Genomic DNA, 17,356 nt, shown 5'->3' with positions numbered 1-17,356 from the left:
TGACTAACTATTCCAAGGTACAAAGTTTCCAGATGACTTCTTTAGATTTGTTTCACATGACCAAATAACCAGCTATGTTTTCTTGTGAAGTTCTCCCCAGCTCAGTCATGTATCACCTTGTGGCTGCTTTCTTCTCTTCCCTGTATCACTTATTTTTTTACTTCCTTGTGGTTGTCCTAGCATTGCTTGATCTCAGGCTGTGCTCCTAGAGAATCTGAATTGAGATGCCAAGGAAAGGTTTTAATCTAGGAAGTTTTTTGAACATTGAGTGACAAATGAAAATGTCATTATGAATAAATAGCCCTAGCCTTCCTGATTGGAAAGTTTACCAATTTGCATGAACCAAGTTATCTTCTATCCTCATCTATTTTAATGTATGAATGTACCTCTTCTTTACTTTAATGAAATTAATGTGCTTATTAATTTCTTTCCTTTTTAAAAAATGCAATGACTCTCTTACTCTGCCCCATTTTGTTTTGCAATGTTTTCATTACTCTGTCTGGTTTATTACACTTTTATCATATAGTTCCCCTATATTGGAACTTTTCTCAATGCGGAGAGACAGTATGCTAGTTGTTTGTCCTTTTCAGAATGCGTACCTTTTTTACTGTCATCTCTTAGAACAAACAGGTTCATCAGTATACTTCTCTATATAAATTGTGGCATAATGGAAGAGTGCAATAAATTTTAAACAAAAGTTATGGAGTCCTCACAGCTTGTATCAAGATACTCCTCACAGAATACTAAACTTTTCTGATTACGTTTTGCCAAACTTATCTTAGGCAAGGAAATGTACACCACCCCCAGTATCCCAGAATGTGGTCAGGGACTTCACTATCACTCTTCTACCTTCCTCGTCATCCCCCTTTTACTTATTCTTTCTGATAATAATTTAGAGATAATATAAATTGTAACTGTATGGTGCATCTATTAGTATTAAATAAAAATTGTTAGCTAATATTTTCATTATAACTGTATACTGAAAGCAAAGCTGAAACTTTGCATATTAAGTTGATATATTATACTTGCTGTATATCTCAGATTCAACCTAATTGCTCAGATTCTTCTAGACTTGGATATATCAATCTTTTGGAATTACTTGTTTGCTTTAGTGGTTGTTGCTTTTTTCCTGAACTTGTACATCCTGCCATTTGAGTGCAAACAGAATTCAACTCCCCAATCTTCTACCTTCTCTTTGTCTCTCTTTTGGTCATGATTTTTTTTCTTTACTCTATTATTTATTGATTAATTACTTTTTCTCCCATGAGTGTTTCATCATGAATACTAATCTTTGGAAAAGTTGAGTGTGAGATGAATGTTCACAAAAATTATAAAGACCTCAGATGAAAATTGCAGCAGTTCTAAATTGCAATCCCATTGGAACAAAACAAAGACAGCTACAACCATTTGAAAGCAAGTCACATTTTTGCACACCATCCATTATTCTTGCATTTAACAGAATGTTAAAGATTCTACAGCTCGTGAATTTATTAGCTTGGTATTTAGCATGTTTCATGGCCAAAATAGCAAAGAAGCTTCATTATTACTGGTTAAATTAGCCTCATGAAAATGTTGTTGGTAAAAGGTTACAGAAATGAATAAGAGATCTAACCAAGCAGCATATTGGACCATTTATCACTATAATTTTAAAAAGGCATTCTGATGATTTAAATTAACTTGGCTAAAGGGTAGAGATTTATATAAAAGTTAATAATCGAAGCCTAAATGACATGGTTAGCTCTTCTTTTTGATAAAGAGGGAGCAACGCATACACATACAGTAGTTTCATACATTGTCCTTTTGGCAGAAACTGAAGCCAATAAAACCATACGTGACAATACCATTTATTTATTATCTGGGCTTTTTTTTTTTTTTTTTTTTTTTTTGAGACGGAGTCTTACTCTGTCACCCAGGCTGGAGTGCAGTGGCACAATCTTGGCTCACTGCAACCTCCACCTCCTGAGTTCAAGCGATTCTCCTGCCTCAGCCTCCTGAGTAGTTGGGACTACAGGCACGTGCCACCATGCCTGGCTAACTTTTGTATTTTTAGTAGAGATGGGGTTTCACCATGTTGGCCAGGCTGGTCTTGAACTCCTGACCTCAGGTGATCCGCCCACCTTGGCTTCCCAAAGTGCTGGGATTACAGGCGTGAGCCACCGTGCCCGGCCAGGCTTTTGTTTTTTTTAAAAAATATTTGTAACTATATTATATATAAACTGAATTACCTAAGTATCTCATGTTTGCTTCAAACATGGTCAGGTAGCCCTTTCCACATTCTTTGATTTTGTACAGTTGAAACTTAAAAACTTAGCCATCTCTACATAGAGGTTTTACAATTTGCTTTTTAACTAAATGTCTTCCCTATGTATATAAGAATAGGAAGTCTGCCATCTTTGTGAAAAATTTATCAGGGAATTTAACATTTCTAATTTTTTGCCCTTTGACATAATGTTTTTATTTGTGTGGTTAAGCTATTCATATTTTTTTGTGCTAAAATAATTTTTAAAAAATATTTAAGCTAATAAGCTCATAGAACTTTCCTGGGAATTATGATGAAATAATTTCTTATTATCTTGACAACTCTGACTAAGGGTTATGTGTTTATGGATTTAAGATAAAAATAAAGTTTCTCTTCTCTTCCACTCTTAACAGAAACCAGGAGATAAAAGAACTTGGTGAGCTTTCCCCACATTGGGACAATCTGCGAAAAAATGTCCTTACTCACTGTGATCAAATGGTGAATATGTACCAAGACATTCTGACAGAACTTAGCAAGGAAACAGGTGTGGAAGCAATTACTCTACTTACTCAAAGTGAATTGCATTTCCTGCATGTGAAATGAAAAAAAAAATAAAAAATACATTTTATGTAGATAGGAGAACTGGAGATTTTTTTAAACTCTTTTATTTCTAACTTTAACATCTTAAAACAAAGAAAAAACTACCCTATTTTACCTTACAGAATTATTATATGAATAATTGAGACAATTTTTAAAAATATTGAATTTCTAAAAGAAAAGCAACTCATAAATATAGGATATGTTTTTCTTTCTGAAGTTCTTTTAACATTTTTCTGTCAAATTTATCTTTTAACACACATATTAATTTATCATTATTTACTAATAATGTTTAATTTCTGGTTTCCATCAGGGTCCTCTTTCAAATCAAGCAGCAGCAAAGGAGAGAAAACATTAGAATTTGTTCCAATAAATCTACATCTGCAAAGAATGCAGGTACACAGCCCTCACTTGAAAGGTATCATAAATTATTCTTTTAAAAATAGCAAATTATGTTACAGTGTGTACTTCTGTAAACAGCTTGACTATTGGCAGAATTCAAAAGTTTAACAATTATATAAAGTTGAAAATGAAACAATTGAACCTCATAATGACCCTAAATTCTGTTAAAGAGACTATGATATTTTTGTTGCTGTATTTTTGAGAAATACTTTATGAATGTTTCACCTGGATTGAGGTAGAGATGAAAATGCAAACTGAGTAATAGCACCCTTAAGTAGTATTAACGGTGGCTAATAGTTAACATTTAAGCTCATTTGAATTAGAAAAAAATAAATAAAAAACAAAATTTGTTCATATTTTTCCTGTCTTGAGAAACCAAAGCCCCAAAGTGGACTAATATGCCAGGTTTTTTTTTGACTTACTGATAACTATCAATAGAAACTCCCTTTTTTATGGGAAAAAGTGAGTATAGTAAGGTAGAAGGTGGTAGAGTATTTAAATGTACTCAGTTGTAAGAAATATTTGTCAAAGAGAAATATATAGGTTTTTCTGAATGTACCTGAAAGTGGTCCAGAGTGACCAATATGGTGTCATATTTATTACCATTCTACATAATCTCTTGCCATTTATCAAAAATGTGTTTTCCAATGTCTTTTCATCTCGCTTTTTCATGAACTTATTGCTATAGCAATTATGCAAATTTAGGATGACTATATGCCCTGGTTTGCTGGCAAAAGTCCTAGATTATGTCCCTGTCCTCCATATGCCTGTGCCCATTAATGATACCCTCGCTTCCTTTCCTTCTTAAAAGTCTCCCCGTGTAAACGACTAATGCTGTGGTCATCCTACTAATACCCATCTTTTAGGGGGCCTGAAGTTATCAAATTCTTTAGGGTAAGTACATGAAAATGCATACAAACATACTTACGGAGACATCTAAATTCTCATTCTGACACTCTGTTTTGTAGCCCTTGTTACAACATAGTAGTTACAGGTTTAGAAAGGTTAAAACACAAGAGCAATTGTACACCGTTAGTGAAAATGTAAACTGGTATAGCCACTATGGTAAAAACAAATATGGAGGTTCCTAAAAAAACTAAAAGTAAAGCTACCATAGGGTCCAACATTCACACATCCGGGTGTTTATCCAAAATAATTGAAATCAGGATCTCAAAGAGATGTTTGCACTCCCACATTCATTGCAGCATTGTTCACAGTAGCCAAGACAGAGAAATGTCCATCAATGGGTGAAAAGATAAATTGTGATATGTACAAAGATTGGATTATTATTCAGCCTTATAAAGAAGAAAATCCTGCCATTTGAGACAACATAGATGAACCTGGAGGATATTATGCTAAGTGAAATAAGCCAGGATACAGAGGGACAAATACTACATAATATTACTTATATGAGGAATCTAAAATAGTCAAACTCATAGAAGCAGGGAGTATAATGGTGGTTTCCAGGGGCTTCAGGAGGTTGAAAAAAGGAGGTATTAGTTAAAGGTACACAGTCGCAGTTATGCAAAATGAATAAGTCCTAGAGAGCTACTGTACAGTGTAGTGTCTATAGTTCACAGTACTATATTGTGTACTTAAAAAATTGCTGAGGGGGTAGATCTTTTGTTAAGTGTTCTTATACACATACACGTTAATAATAATAGTAATATTAAAGAGAGTAAGACAAAACTTTTGGAGATGATGGATAGGCTTATGGCATAAGTCGTGGTAATGGTTTAAAGAGTATATATTTATGTCCAACGTCATCAAGTTGTATACATATATATAGCTTTTTATATGTTAATCATACCTCAATAATGTGGTTAAAATGTGAAAGTGAGATCTCAGTTCTGCTTTAGAATTGTCTGAAATTTCATAATCTGAAAAATTAAACTTTATTGTTTTCTAGTGTTTGCATACCAATCATATATCTATACCACCAGCTGATTTGCAAGTTTAAGTGTGATTATACTTATTCTGATGTATTATGTTATTATATTTGGTGATCAAGTATATGAAATTTTAATTTAGGTCTTATTCACCACAAATTATGTCAAGTGAAAGAACTGAAAAAAAAAAAAAAAAAGAGAGAGAGAGATGGATGGGCCCAAGGCATTTAGAAGCTGCTGTGACCTGAATGTGTCTCCCAAAATTCATGTGTTAGAAACTTAATCCCCAGTGCAACAATGTTGGGAGGTGAGACCTAAGGGGAGGCATTTGGATCAAGAGAGCTCTACACTTATGAGTGAATTAATGCCATGATAAAAAGAGCTTTCAGGAGCAAGTTTACCCTTTTTAGCTCTTTTGCCTTGTAAATTCATAAAATTTGTTCTCTCTTGCTTTTCCACCTTCTACCATGTAAAAGCACAGCAGAAGGCCGTTATCAGATACCAGCGCCTTGATCTTAGACTTCCTAGCCTCCGGAACTGTTAGAGAATAATTTTTTTTATAAGTTACTCAATCCATAATATTATGTTATAGCAGCACAAAATGGAGTAAGACAGTAGTTCTTCCTTGATTACTGTCTGTCAATAGCTTGAATAGAACAGTAGGTAATGATTTTTAAAATAACCAAAAACAAAGTGTTACAAGTATTAAAGAAGCTAAAATACTTAAGAACTATCTGACAATCAACATAATGTTATTCTAATAGGCAAAATGAAACGCCTTTTATGATGCAGTAAAATGTTTATATTATTTTAGAGTGTAACAGCCCTGGGCTTGAATTGTAGCACTACCGCTTTTTACATGAGCTGAGTCTGCTATTTAATCTTTCTAAGCAATTTCATTCTCATTCCTGATTGAGTTAGGGTATGTAAAACACATAGAATGATAAAAATAATGGTAGCTTTATTATACATGTGGCATTTTCCGTCACTGGAACAAAATGGATTTGTTTTATCAGAGCTGATGAAATTGGAGAAAATTGATCAAGTAAGAGCCTATTAAAAATCAACAAAGTCTTGAACTAAGGAAATAGCCAGGTTTAGATTAAAGATGACTTAAAGATGCATTTTGAAGAAATCATCACATGCAAATACTTACTGACTGATGGAATAAGGCAAGGAGGGAAAAGGATAATTTGCTTTACAGCCATGGGTAGATGACAGTGTCATCAAACCAGATAGATTTGTTTGGGGCCACATACATATGAATTCATATTTAATTATGTATTCAAATGTTTGTTGATTAACCTTAAAATACTTCCACCAAACAAAGAGAAACTATGATCAAAGTGGCATTTTATTTCATATTTCTTTCTTGAAAATGAAAGAACCATGTACTATGTATGCTGTTTTCCAAGGTACCATCTGAAAAATAGAGTAAAATAGGATGAGGACAATATGTTTAGTTTCTGATTCTCTGATTTGAAAGAAACAATCTGCCAACTAAAAGAAAGAAATTTAGAAAAGCAACAAAAGGGGAGTGTGTGTGTGTGTGTTTATGCGTGCAAGCATTTTCTAACTTGTTTGGTTTGTGATATGTATTGGTTTTCTAGGGCTACTATAACAAAGCACCACAAACTGGGTTGCTAAAATAGCCAAACTTATTTTTTTCACAATTCTGGGGGCTGGAAGTCTGAAATCAAAATGTCATCAGGGCCATGCTTCCCCTTAAACCTATGGAGTAATCCTTCCTCGTCCCTTCCTGGTATCTGCTGGTTTGCTGGCAATCATTGGCCTGCTAATGTAACACACCTGTCCTCTATCTTGCTCATGGTGTTCTCCTGCCCTCTATATATGTCTGTTTCTGTATCCAAATATCCCCTTTAAGGACAACAGTTATATAGGATTAAGATCCATCCTAATGGCTTTATTTCAAGTGGATTATATCTGTAAAGAACTTATTTCCAAATAAAGTCACATTCTGAGGTATCTTTCTTGCGAGGTACAAGTAAACCCACAACAGGATTTAGAAAGGAAATTCTTACTTGTAATGACAAATATCAAGCAATACAGAAAAAAAAATTTAATGTTACAGATTAGGGTACAACCCAGAAACTAGAAGATTTTTGACAAAGCAGTTAGCAGAAAGACTGGTTCTGGTCTTTGAAGAGCTAAGAAGAAAATATGGGAAAAGGCTAGATATCCTAAGAGCCACATTAATGGGAAAAGTACTGAATTGTGTTACATGTATAACAGCATGCTAAATTATCAAGCTTATGTTTTAAAAATATGTAATATTTAAAGTTATTATTTGAAACTGGAGTTCAGATTAAGTAGCTGCTATATAGACTAGGTCACCAACTACATGTTATAATACAGGTTGAAAACTCCATTGAAATTTTGGGTCCTTACCACTTACTACTTTGACTTTAATCATGTTATTTGACCTCTCTGAGTGTCATTTTATTATTTGCAAAATGAAAATGTTAAAAGTTGTCATAGGCGGTAGTGAATCAAATTTTTCTACTTTCTTTTATAACATGTATTTAACAGATTTTGGATTGCAGTTAAATTTATTTAAGTTTTGTGGCTACTGATTTGAATGTTTAGCTGAATTATTATTGCAAGGTAATAATGCAAGTAAGATGGGCTAAGCCTTGGCATTTTACTGGCAAGTTATTTGGATGTGGTCTAATTTTTTTTTTCATTTTTACTGTTAGTAAATTGTGTCTATTCACATTTGATTAATAAGCCTGCTATATTTGGAGAGGAAGCTTTGCAAACAATAGCTGGCAGAGTCGCCAGATACAAGGCTAATATGTAGCTCTTGAAATAAGTAACTGAGCAAAACTAATGTTGTCATGTCTCATACTGACAAATGGAATAACCTGCAGTTAACTTAGGGTGCCCTGAAACTCATTAAGTTAAGTTTTTCATCCTTATTCATTACTTAAACTAAATGCAACAAGTAGAATACTCACCACAATAGATCTTAGCCAGCAGTGACAAGAATGAAACATAAACCCCAAAATTAAAAACAAAAGTTTTTATACTAATATACTTTAATAAATTTTATTTTCACAGCACATCAATTGTGAATATTATGGAATATAAATTCTTGTAATGTAATATTCTGTTTTATTTTATATGCTATAGATATACAATAGAAAAGTATTATATTTTGCTATAAAATTTAATGAATTCAAACTAAAGCAACTATTTTGTTTCACAGCAGACATAGTTTATGGATCTGTTGTAATCTATAGTACTAAAAGCCTTCTTTATATAACTGCATTATTAATGTATAGCTAACTCTAAGCATGAGTGTTTTGTAAATATTAGCTATATAGCTATGGTTTTACTTTGTGAGCCTGGTCCCTTTAGATATAGCTGCTTGAGTGATCACAGTGCCTGACACAGCATGTGCAAAAAAATAAAAAGAGGGTCTGGGGTGATCACTTCACCCAAGCTGAATCAATGGAGTTTCACTCATGGATTCTCTTTGGGGATTCAGAGACAATCTCTCCTTGTGAATTTAACTCTAATTGTGTTCTAGGGAACCGAAAAGTGCTCATCTTTTCCATGGGGAAGAAAAAATCAGACATACAGTAATAAAGGAGACCACAAAAAGAGAGGAAAGGCAGAGATAGTCTCTCATGGCTTTTCAGTTCCTGATTTGAGCCCACAGGGAATGAATGGGCTTGCCCTTAGTTTGCATGAGTGAAACACACCTGTCAAGCACGGCCCCGCCCACTCTCATTGTTTTTGTTTGTTGTTTTTCAGATATCTCAAGTGGGATTCTGCAAATTGGTATGAAAAGAAGCTTAACTAATATATGTTTTTAAAAATGAGTTTATATCATAAAGCTGTAGTTGAAATCAGGTCCAACAGTAGCCAAAATGTACTGCGTTAACTATGGAGGAGTCAGCTAACCTCTTTGACCTTTCATTTTATAATCTCTACCTAGAAGGAAGGAGCAGAAGAGAGGAGCTTCTAGAGCTCTCTGATTTCTGTATCTCAAGAATTTGAGAGTATCACCTCATCAGTGAAGCATAATTATGTTAGATATATTTAATAACGATGTCAAATTGCTTGGACTATTTTGACACAGATTTCCCTTAAAAATCCCTAAAGGCTTGCAATTCCTGTCAAAGGCATATTACATGCCATTTTGAAATCAGGGATTATATTTAAATTGTTCCTTGATATGAGGTCAGCGTGTCTTTATTTTTGACATTAGCACTATTTTATAGTTGTAGGAATTTTAGAAAGATCTTCTGGGAAAAATAGAGTTATTATCTCATTTCTATTATTAAATGGCTTTTAAAAGGCTACAAGGCAGCCCTATTATTAAATCTCAAATCAATCTGGTGTCTTTAGTTTGACAAGACTCAACAACTTAAATTCTACTTCTCTATTACTTTTTATCTATTACTTTGGATACTATGCAATTTTCACAAAGCCAAAGACAATTTTTGAGACACTATAAAATGTCAAAAAGGAAGACACATTTAAAAGAAAAAAAAAACACGTATTTTTTTTGCTTAAATTTTCTATAAAAAATTCCCACTTAGATTTTTCTAATTGTCTCTTGATAACAAAAATCTGAAGAGTTTTATTACACGGCTAAGGGCTATTCAAATCACAAAGATACATAAAGAATAGGATATAGTCATGGTAAAAGCTGTTCAAAAAATCATAAAGAGCAGGGTACAATAAAAATATTTTTTAAATGATAAAACGGATTTTACCGACCAAATTGTTACTTTAGAATTTTAATTTTGTTTTCTTATAGGTATTGTTACCTTAGAATTTTAATTTTGTTTTCTTATAGGTTATTTTTTTTCTTGTACATTTTTTCTCTTTGGAGGAAAACAATCAATTGCAGTTAATTCTAAATTTAAAGGAATACAACTGCCCCAGCTAAGAATGAACATGGTACTTTAAGTGTATACTACCATTCTTCATCAACTGAAGAGACCAGGAAATAAATCACATGGTATACATAGATCAATCTACTATTTTGTAGTAGTTACAAGTGAAATTCAAGGCTGAAAGGGCCAAAGGAGATAAACCATGCTGTTTCACATTGAGATATTGGTAGCTGATAATTATCAAATGACAATTGCAAAATATTAAGAAGATTACCTAAGATAATAAATTTGCAATTTTCCTAGAAAGTATTGGTATTTTAACAATTTGAGTGACCAGTTTTAAATGTGAGGGAAAATATCTCAATTAAAGTTAAAGATTACACAACTGTACACAATGTTATTTCAGACCATGTGACAAACCTAACATACCCATAGCTGGAGAACAAAGCTGTTTCCTTTGGCTTAAATTCATGTCAGTTCTGATAATAACATTCAGCAGCTACTTTCCAATTGTTTTCTTCAAAGTCACTCTTTGGCTATCAAAGTTAAAAGTTTAAAACTTAAAACCAGTTTTTTGAAGACCTGAAGTGTAAAAATGCTATTTAAAGCCAAACTCTTTGAACTTCTATAAAATATGCGCACAAAGATTCAAGCTTTTTGAGGAGTGGTTAGAATCAGAATGCAATTGAGGAAATACAAAGACAGGGAGACTTTGTTTGCTTTGTAAGTATCTAGACATAAACCATATCTAGTGTCTTAGTGGAGAAGACCTCTTGATATTAATGGAATATGATAGGTTGAAAATGCCTTTCTAGAATTTAGATAAGATGCTACACTTCTGCTAGCTGTGAGAGTTTGTCAATTTGAAATTTATTGTATGAAGTTCAAAACTGAAGAATGTTTGGGGACTTTTCCCCTATTTTTGCTCTCTAGTACTTTCACATTTGAGAACACATAAGTGTGCCTATTGTTTTTCAAATCTTGATTGTTTTCTTGCTTATCAATATGTCTGTCTTAGAATTTCTTATCCCCAACCTGCTTTATTTTTTAACTTACTTTTATTGTGTTGTTTAAGTGATAATAAGTGATCAATAAAATTATAAAAATGATAATAAAAAGAATGAAAAATAAAGAATAGAGGCAGATAAGGAAATAAATATGGAAGTATGTATACATAATTACTATAGGACATGTATTTTCTAGTCCTAGCTAATGAAAGGGAAAGCAGTGACACCATAGTAGCAGTGAGCATAACTAGTCCTCAGTGCTTGATTTCTAAACACTATTCTCTAATGAAAAGGATCAAGGTTTATTGGAAAGTTGGTTGATTGCAGGGCTGGGTCAGGGAAAATACAAGATGATTCTGGAGCATCTTGTGGCTCTAGAAAGTAATGACATGCTAAAAAAATTTTTTTTAATAGAATAGGTATACATAAAGGGCACAACAGCCAACCTTAAGGCGCTCCCAAAACACAAAGTTGGCACAACCTGAACAGCAAAAAGATATTACTGAGTCATTAACGAAATGAAAAATTCCCATGGGTCTATATTAATATTAATAGATGACTGAATAAGTAAATGAATGGAGGAGAAGCGTTAACCATGCCTTTCAGAAGAATTCTAATTAATAATGTGAGAGAAATGAAACAAAAAATTACTATTCAGATATATCAGTAACAATTCAAGATCCATCAATGAATGCAAAAATTAGTGAGTAAAAGTTTAAGCAGAAAAAGGATATTTGCATAGTCTCCAAGTATGTTCCCCCAGATTTTTACTAACTTTCCAGGGGAGAATTAACTGTCAGTAGTGGCAGGCACTCCAATGCATCAAGGTTAGCCTCAAAGTAGTACCGAAACATACACTGATATGATGCTCTGAGAAGGGTACATCACCTCTGTAGTGTTCTGCTCCATATTGCAGAACCTAAGTCTAATGACAAACCATAAGAGAAACCCAAGCTGAGGAACATTCTACAAAGTAACCGATAAGTACTCTTCAAAAATGTCAAGATTATGAGAGACAATGAAAGACTGAGGAACTGTTATAGATTGGAGGAGCTTGAGAAGACCTGACAGTTGAATGGAAGGCAGGATCCTAGAAGAGAAAAAATGTGTGAGTGGAAAAACCAACCTGAATACATCTCCTTAAATGAATTCTATATTCCTTCCTGTTTAGACAGCATATTAAAAGTTAATTCAAATTCCATGGAAATATTGATAGCAATTTAGTTATAAGCTCTTTGATCTTTTATAAACTATAATCCAGAATATATATACATATTACATACACACATATTCCTGAGATGTGTGTGTACATGTGCATCTTTGTGTGTGTGTGAATGTGTAGCCAGATTCTAATGTTTTTATTGACAGTGTATGTAAATATTTTATTCCTCAGTTAAGAATATTAATTCCCTGTATGATCTAATGACAAACAAGACAAACCGAATTGAGCATCTAAATATTTATATATTTATTTTTTTATCGACATTGTTGAACACCTACAACATTACAATGATTTCCGTTTGGAGAAAAAGACATTAAATTCACAATGCCATATTTTACATTGTGTGAAGCCTAGAGAAGAAAGTAAATTAACTATCAAAATTATTTTATGTGATACGAAAACTAATACTCTGATAAAGATATGAATTTAGGACTATAATAGGAAAGAGGAAGAAGTAAGTATTTCTAGCTGGATACATTACACAAAGATCTCTATGTAGGAACTAACTTAGCAACTAGGCCTAAGTACGAAATTTACAAGGGTAAAGAACAGAAAAATGAAAGAGGGAAGGGCAGTTTAGGTAATGGGAAGAGCCTTAGGAGAGTGTGAGAACTGGAACAGGATTAAAGAAATGTCATTTAATTAATTGTGTCATTTACTTTCTATATTCTGACATCTTAACAGAATATGTAGACTATTTTTCCATGAATTATATTGAGTTACAAATATGAATCATAAATTCATAGTTCACAAACTGTAAGTAATTCAAGGAATTATAAATAAGACATTGACCCTCTGAAGCAAAGGAATCCTGTAGGGAACACAGGGAAGGAAGCCAAAAATGAGAACAAGAAAATGAACAGAGTGGAAAGAAAAGGGAATTGTCGATATGACAGAAGACTGTGGAAGGATTTTTTTTTTTAAGTAAAAATAGGGAAAAAGCATGGGAGAAAGCTGGAAAAGAAAAGCTTAAGAAAAAAGTATTCTTTTTTAAAAAAAAGAACACATGAAAACTATAACAAAAATAGAAATGATACCAGGATGAGAAAGATAATTAAGATCAAAATTAATTTTGCTTATAATTTAAGTGTGTACCTAGTTGCTGCTGTAGTAAATCATACTGAAACCTCTGTATGTTTGATAAATAAGAATTACATCAATTCTAATACAGAAATTTTCTGTCCTTAATTTTAAATATTCACAGGAAATTAGGGTAACCCTTGAAAATAGTGTGTGTTCAGTGGGTGTTTGTTTAGTGAATGAATAAAGATTAGGATACTATAGGTCCAGTCAGTTTAATCATTTTTTTATTTTTATAAATTGCAAGCTTTTGTTTGCCCTCTGAGACCACAATTAACAATGAATGTTTAGTCTTCTTTTTGATGTGATCACAAAAAATCTCTATTTTAGAAATAAACATCTACAATGTGAACACAAATCAACTTTATTGAGCATCCAGTATATGCTCATTGTTGCTGCAGCTAATGGAAAATCTAAGCGTGACTAAGATGTTGAAGGTTGTTTACAGTGTAAGTTTTTTTGTTTAGTGAATCAGACTTTGGAAAATATATCAGATCCAAAACTTACCAGCATAAGACTAGAGACATTATTTAATCTCATGGAAAATCTGTTTTATTATCTATAAAGTTGGGGAAATAACATTTATCTTATAGTATTATTTTGAAAATTAAATGAGATCCTGAAAATAGAGTACCTACTAAAGTAACGATTCAGGTATGCGCTGAGTAAATGCCAGCTGTTGTCATAATTATTCATTCATTTAGTAACTTTTATTGTGATCTTACTATATTGTTGCCATCATTATTATTAACATTGTTGTTATTTATTAAATATAATTCTTATCCACAAATTAACATATATCCAGTGAAGAATATGAGTCTTAAAGCAATTGTAATAATTTTATGACCATATTCATTATTTTATTTGAATATAGAAACTATCATAAGGAATTAAATCTTCAAGGTAAAGACAAAGCAATGTGGAAGTATAGATAAAAATTATTATTCTGACTGGAATATTCAGAAAGATTTCACAGAGAAGGTGGTAATTGAGTTTGATTGCAAAAGAGCAGTGGAATTTCAGTGGCAAAGAAATGGGAGGGAGGTTAGGATGGAAAAATATCCAAGTCAGAGAACACAAAGATGAAGATGTAAAGACTTCAAGACATGTGGAACCGCTGTTGTAACTGGACAACAGGCAATCATGCTATAAATGAGGAGTACCTCCCGTGTGCCAAGCATTGAGGATACACTCTTGAAAATGAATGACTACAATAATTTTCACTTTCTTTTTTTTTTTTTTTTTTTTTTTTTTTTGAGACGGAGTTTCACTCTTATTGCCCAGGCTGGAGTGCAATGGCGCGATCTCGGCTCACTGCAACCTCTGCCTCCTAGGTTCATGCGATTCTCCTGCCTCAGCCTCCCCAGTAGCTGAGATTACAGGTGCCTGCCACCACCCCCGGCTAATTTTCTGTATTTTTAGTAGAGATGGGGTTTCATCATGTTGACCAGCCTGGTCTCAAACTCCTGGCCTCAAGTGATCTGCCCTCCTCAGCCTCCCAAAGTGCTGGGATTACAATAATTTTCACTTTCATGGTGCTTATAATACACTGGATGATGTGACCAAGGAAGAATTGGACCCAGGTCATAAATGATCTAAATATGGCCTTGAGATGTTTTAATGTTCTTCTATGAACATTTATAAGGAGGAATTAAGTACTGAAGGCTGTGTTTCAGATAGAGTAACCGACCGGCCACTCATATAAAAGTGAACTACTGCATTGTGGATGCAGAGAGGCTAACATTGAGAGGCAGTAGTCATTCTGACAGGAAATGGGGAAGGTGAGCACTAAGATAAAGATAAGTGTCATGAACAGAAAGAATTAAATTTTTGTAACAGAATTGTTAGAACTGGTGAGATATAATGATGAGGGAAGGAGAGGAGTCGAACATGATCTTGAGGACTCTACTCTTGGAGGCTTAAAGGAATGTGTTGGCTGTAATTGTCACAGGGAATCAGGAAGGAAGAGCCAGTTAGGGTCAAGCGTTAGAATATGTTAAGCTTAATAGGCTTTGACACTCAGATGTGCCCATCAAGCAGTTAGGAATTGGATTATTTTGTTTGGAAGAGGTCAGAACTAGTCAAGAGATTTCATAGTCCTTGGTAAAAATACGGTGTGAAAACACTAAAAGGGATGAGTTCGTAAATAGAAAATAGAATGAAAAGAAAACGTCAGAACTTACAGAACAGCTTGTTCATAACTTTAGGAGTTATAATATAGATGGTTCTATAGAAACACAAACTCCTTCATTTAGATTTAACAATAAACAATCAGTTCTTTTTTATGAGAGGAGGAGACTATTCAAACAACATGCTTCTTCTCCTTTACCTTCTATTTCAAAATGTCTCGGTTTCTTCATAGATGTCTAGAATTCTCATGAGCAGTGAGGTGGATGAATAGAGACTGTTTCTGTTCCCAGAGAGTAGCTTTGGAGGATGCTAAAATTATGGATGAATTGAAGACACAGATTCACCGTAAAGCTGAAACAGCTGAAGTGTCAGGGCCTGCCACTTGCATAGTCCTCCTATAAGACACTACAAGGAATTATAAATATGCTTGTGGTCAAATGTTTTTGTAAATTTGGCAAAAGTTAGTTATTTAAACTTTCATTAATTCAGAGTTCTGTCTCTATTCAGATTTCCCCTCCCTTTTCCTTCCCTTCTTATTGGGTAGTTCTAGAGAGGCTACAGGCAATGTTTTGGGGGAAGTTGAAGTGAGAATACATTTAGTTTAGGCTTAGTGGAATATATGTCTACATTTTTTAAAAAACAGCTTTACTGAAGTAAAATTGACCTAGAAAAACTTGCATATATTTTTACAACTTGATGAATTTGGATGTAGGCATACCCCCATGAAACTATCACCACAATTAAGGTAACAGACAAATCCATCAAGTCTAAAAGGTTTTTTTGTGGCCTTTTTTTGGTTGTTGATGCTGTTTTAAGAACACTTAACATGAGATATACCCTCTTAATACATTTTTAAGTGAATAATACAGTGTTATTAACTATAGGCACTATGTTATACAGCATGTCTCGGGAACTTATTTTGCGTAACTAAAACTTTATGCCTATTGAATAACAACTTTGCATTCCCCCTCTCCATTTCTTGACAGCCACCATTATATTCTCTGCTTTTATGAGGTTGACTATTTTGAAAACCTCATGCAAGTGGAGTGTTTGTCCTGGAACTGGCTTATTTCACTTAGCATATTGTTCTCCAGGCTCATTCGTTTTGTTGCAGATGGCAGAGTTTCCATCTTTTTAAAGGCTGAATAATATTTTTAGTCATTCTGTATATTGTTGGTATTGCTGGTCACCCAGTTTTTGGCAGAAATGCCGCATATTTTGTTGCATTGTCATGATAATTTGTCTTTTTGCATTTAAATTAACATGGGAACTCATTCCATTCAGAAGACTGAGCCCCAGCATCATTTTTCTTTCCAGACTCAAAAGTTTATTTTTATGGGGAAATAGACACCTTTATTGGTGGGATAGTTTCTTATACAGAAAATAATAATCGTAGATAACATTTGCTAAATGCTTACCACTTTTAGCTACTTTCAACTACATTTTATAGGTAAGGAAACCGAGACATAGAGAAGTTAAATAAGTGGCAGATCAGGAATCCAAAGCCAGCGACTCAGGTTCCCATCAGTAACTTAAACCACCAGGGAACACTGACTCTCTGTCACTGAGTTAGAAGCCAGAAGTCCCTGAGTGTAAAATCCTTGGGGTTTTAGACAAAGCAGTTAACTTCTAATGATCCTCAGCCTTCTTATCAGATAAATGGACAAAGCAGTTAGCTTGTAATGATCCTCAGGATTCTTATCAGATAAATGAAGGTAGACTAGAACATAATGTTGGTAACTTTGGGGTGATCTTATGAGCCTTTGAGAAAGCTGTGATGCCTTTCCATGACATAGAACAGATGTAATTATGTAATTAACAAACATTCTTGGACACCCTGAAACCAGTGTCTTAGCCCTAGGTTAAAATCCCCTGGACTAGAAAATATTTAAATTTCTTACAGATCTAATATTCTGCTA

The 17,356-nt window shown here is 33.5% G+C and overlaps 1 protein-coding gene across 10 annotated transcripts in view; it reads left to right on the top strand.

The window, feature by feature from the left end:
* Nucleotides 1-17,356, top strand: part of INPP4B (inositol polyphosphate-4-phosphatase type II B) — an 813,511-nt gene that overhangs the window by 624,765 nt on the left and 171,390 nt on the right. For 9 of the 10 annotated variants that reach the window (XM_055111865.2, XM_014344746.5, XM_055111862.2 and 6 more), the window contains 2 exons: nucleotides 2,653-2,783; nucleotides 3,150-3,254. In XM_055111865.2, the coding sequence (XP_054967840.1) occupies nucleotides 2,653-2,783; nucleotides 3,150-3,254 (236 nt within the window). Of the gene's footprint in view, nucleotides 1-2,652; nucleotides 2,784-3,149; nucleotides 3,255-8,907; nucleotides 8,935-14,566; nucleotides 14,690-17,356 lie in introns of all 10 variants that reach the window. The other variant, XM_063603916.1, reaches the window with a different exon arrangement.

The sequence above is a fragment of the Pan paniscus genome, chromosome 3, assembly GCF_029289425.2.
Source record: "Pan paniscus chromosome 3, NHGRI_mPanPan1-v2.0_pri, whole genome shotgun sequence".
Lineage (NCBI taxonomy): Eukaryota > Metazoa > Chordata > Mammalia > Primates > Hominidae > Pan > Pan paniscus.
This window is presented reverse-complemented; position numbering and strand designations above follow the sequence as displayed.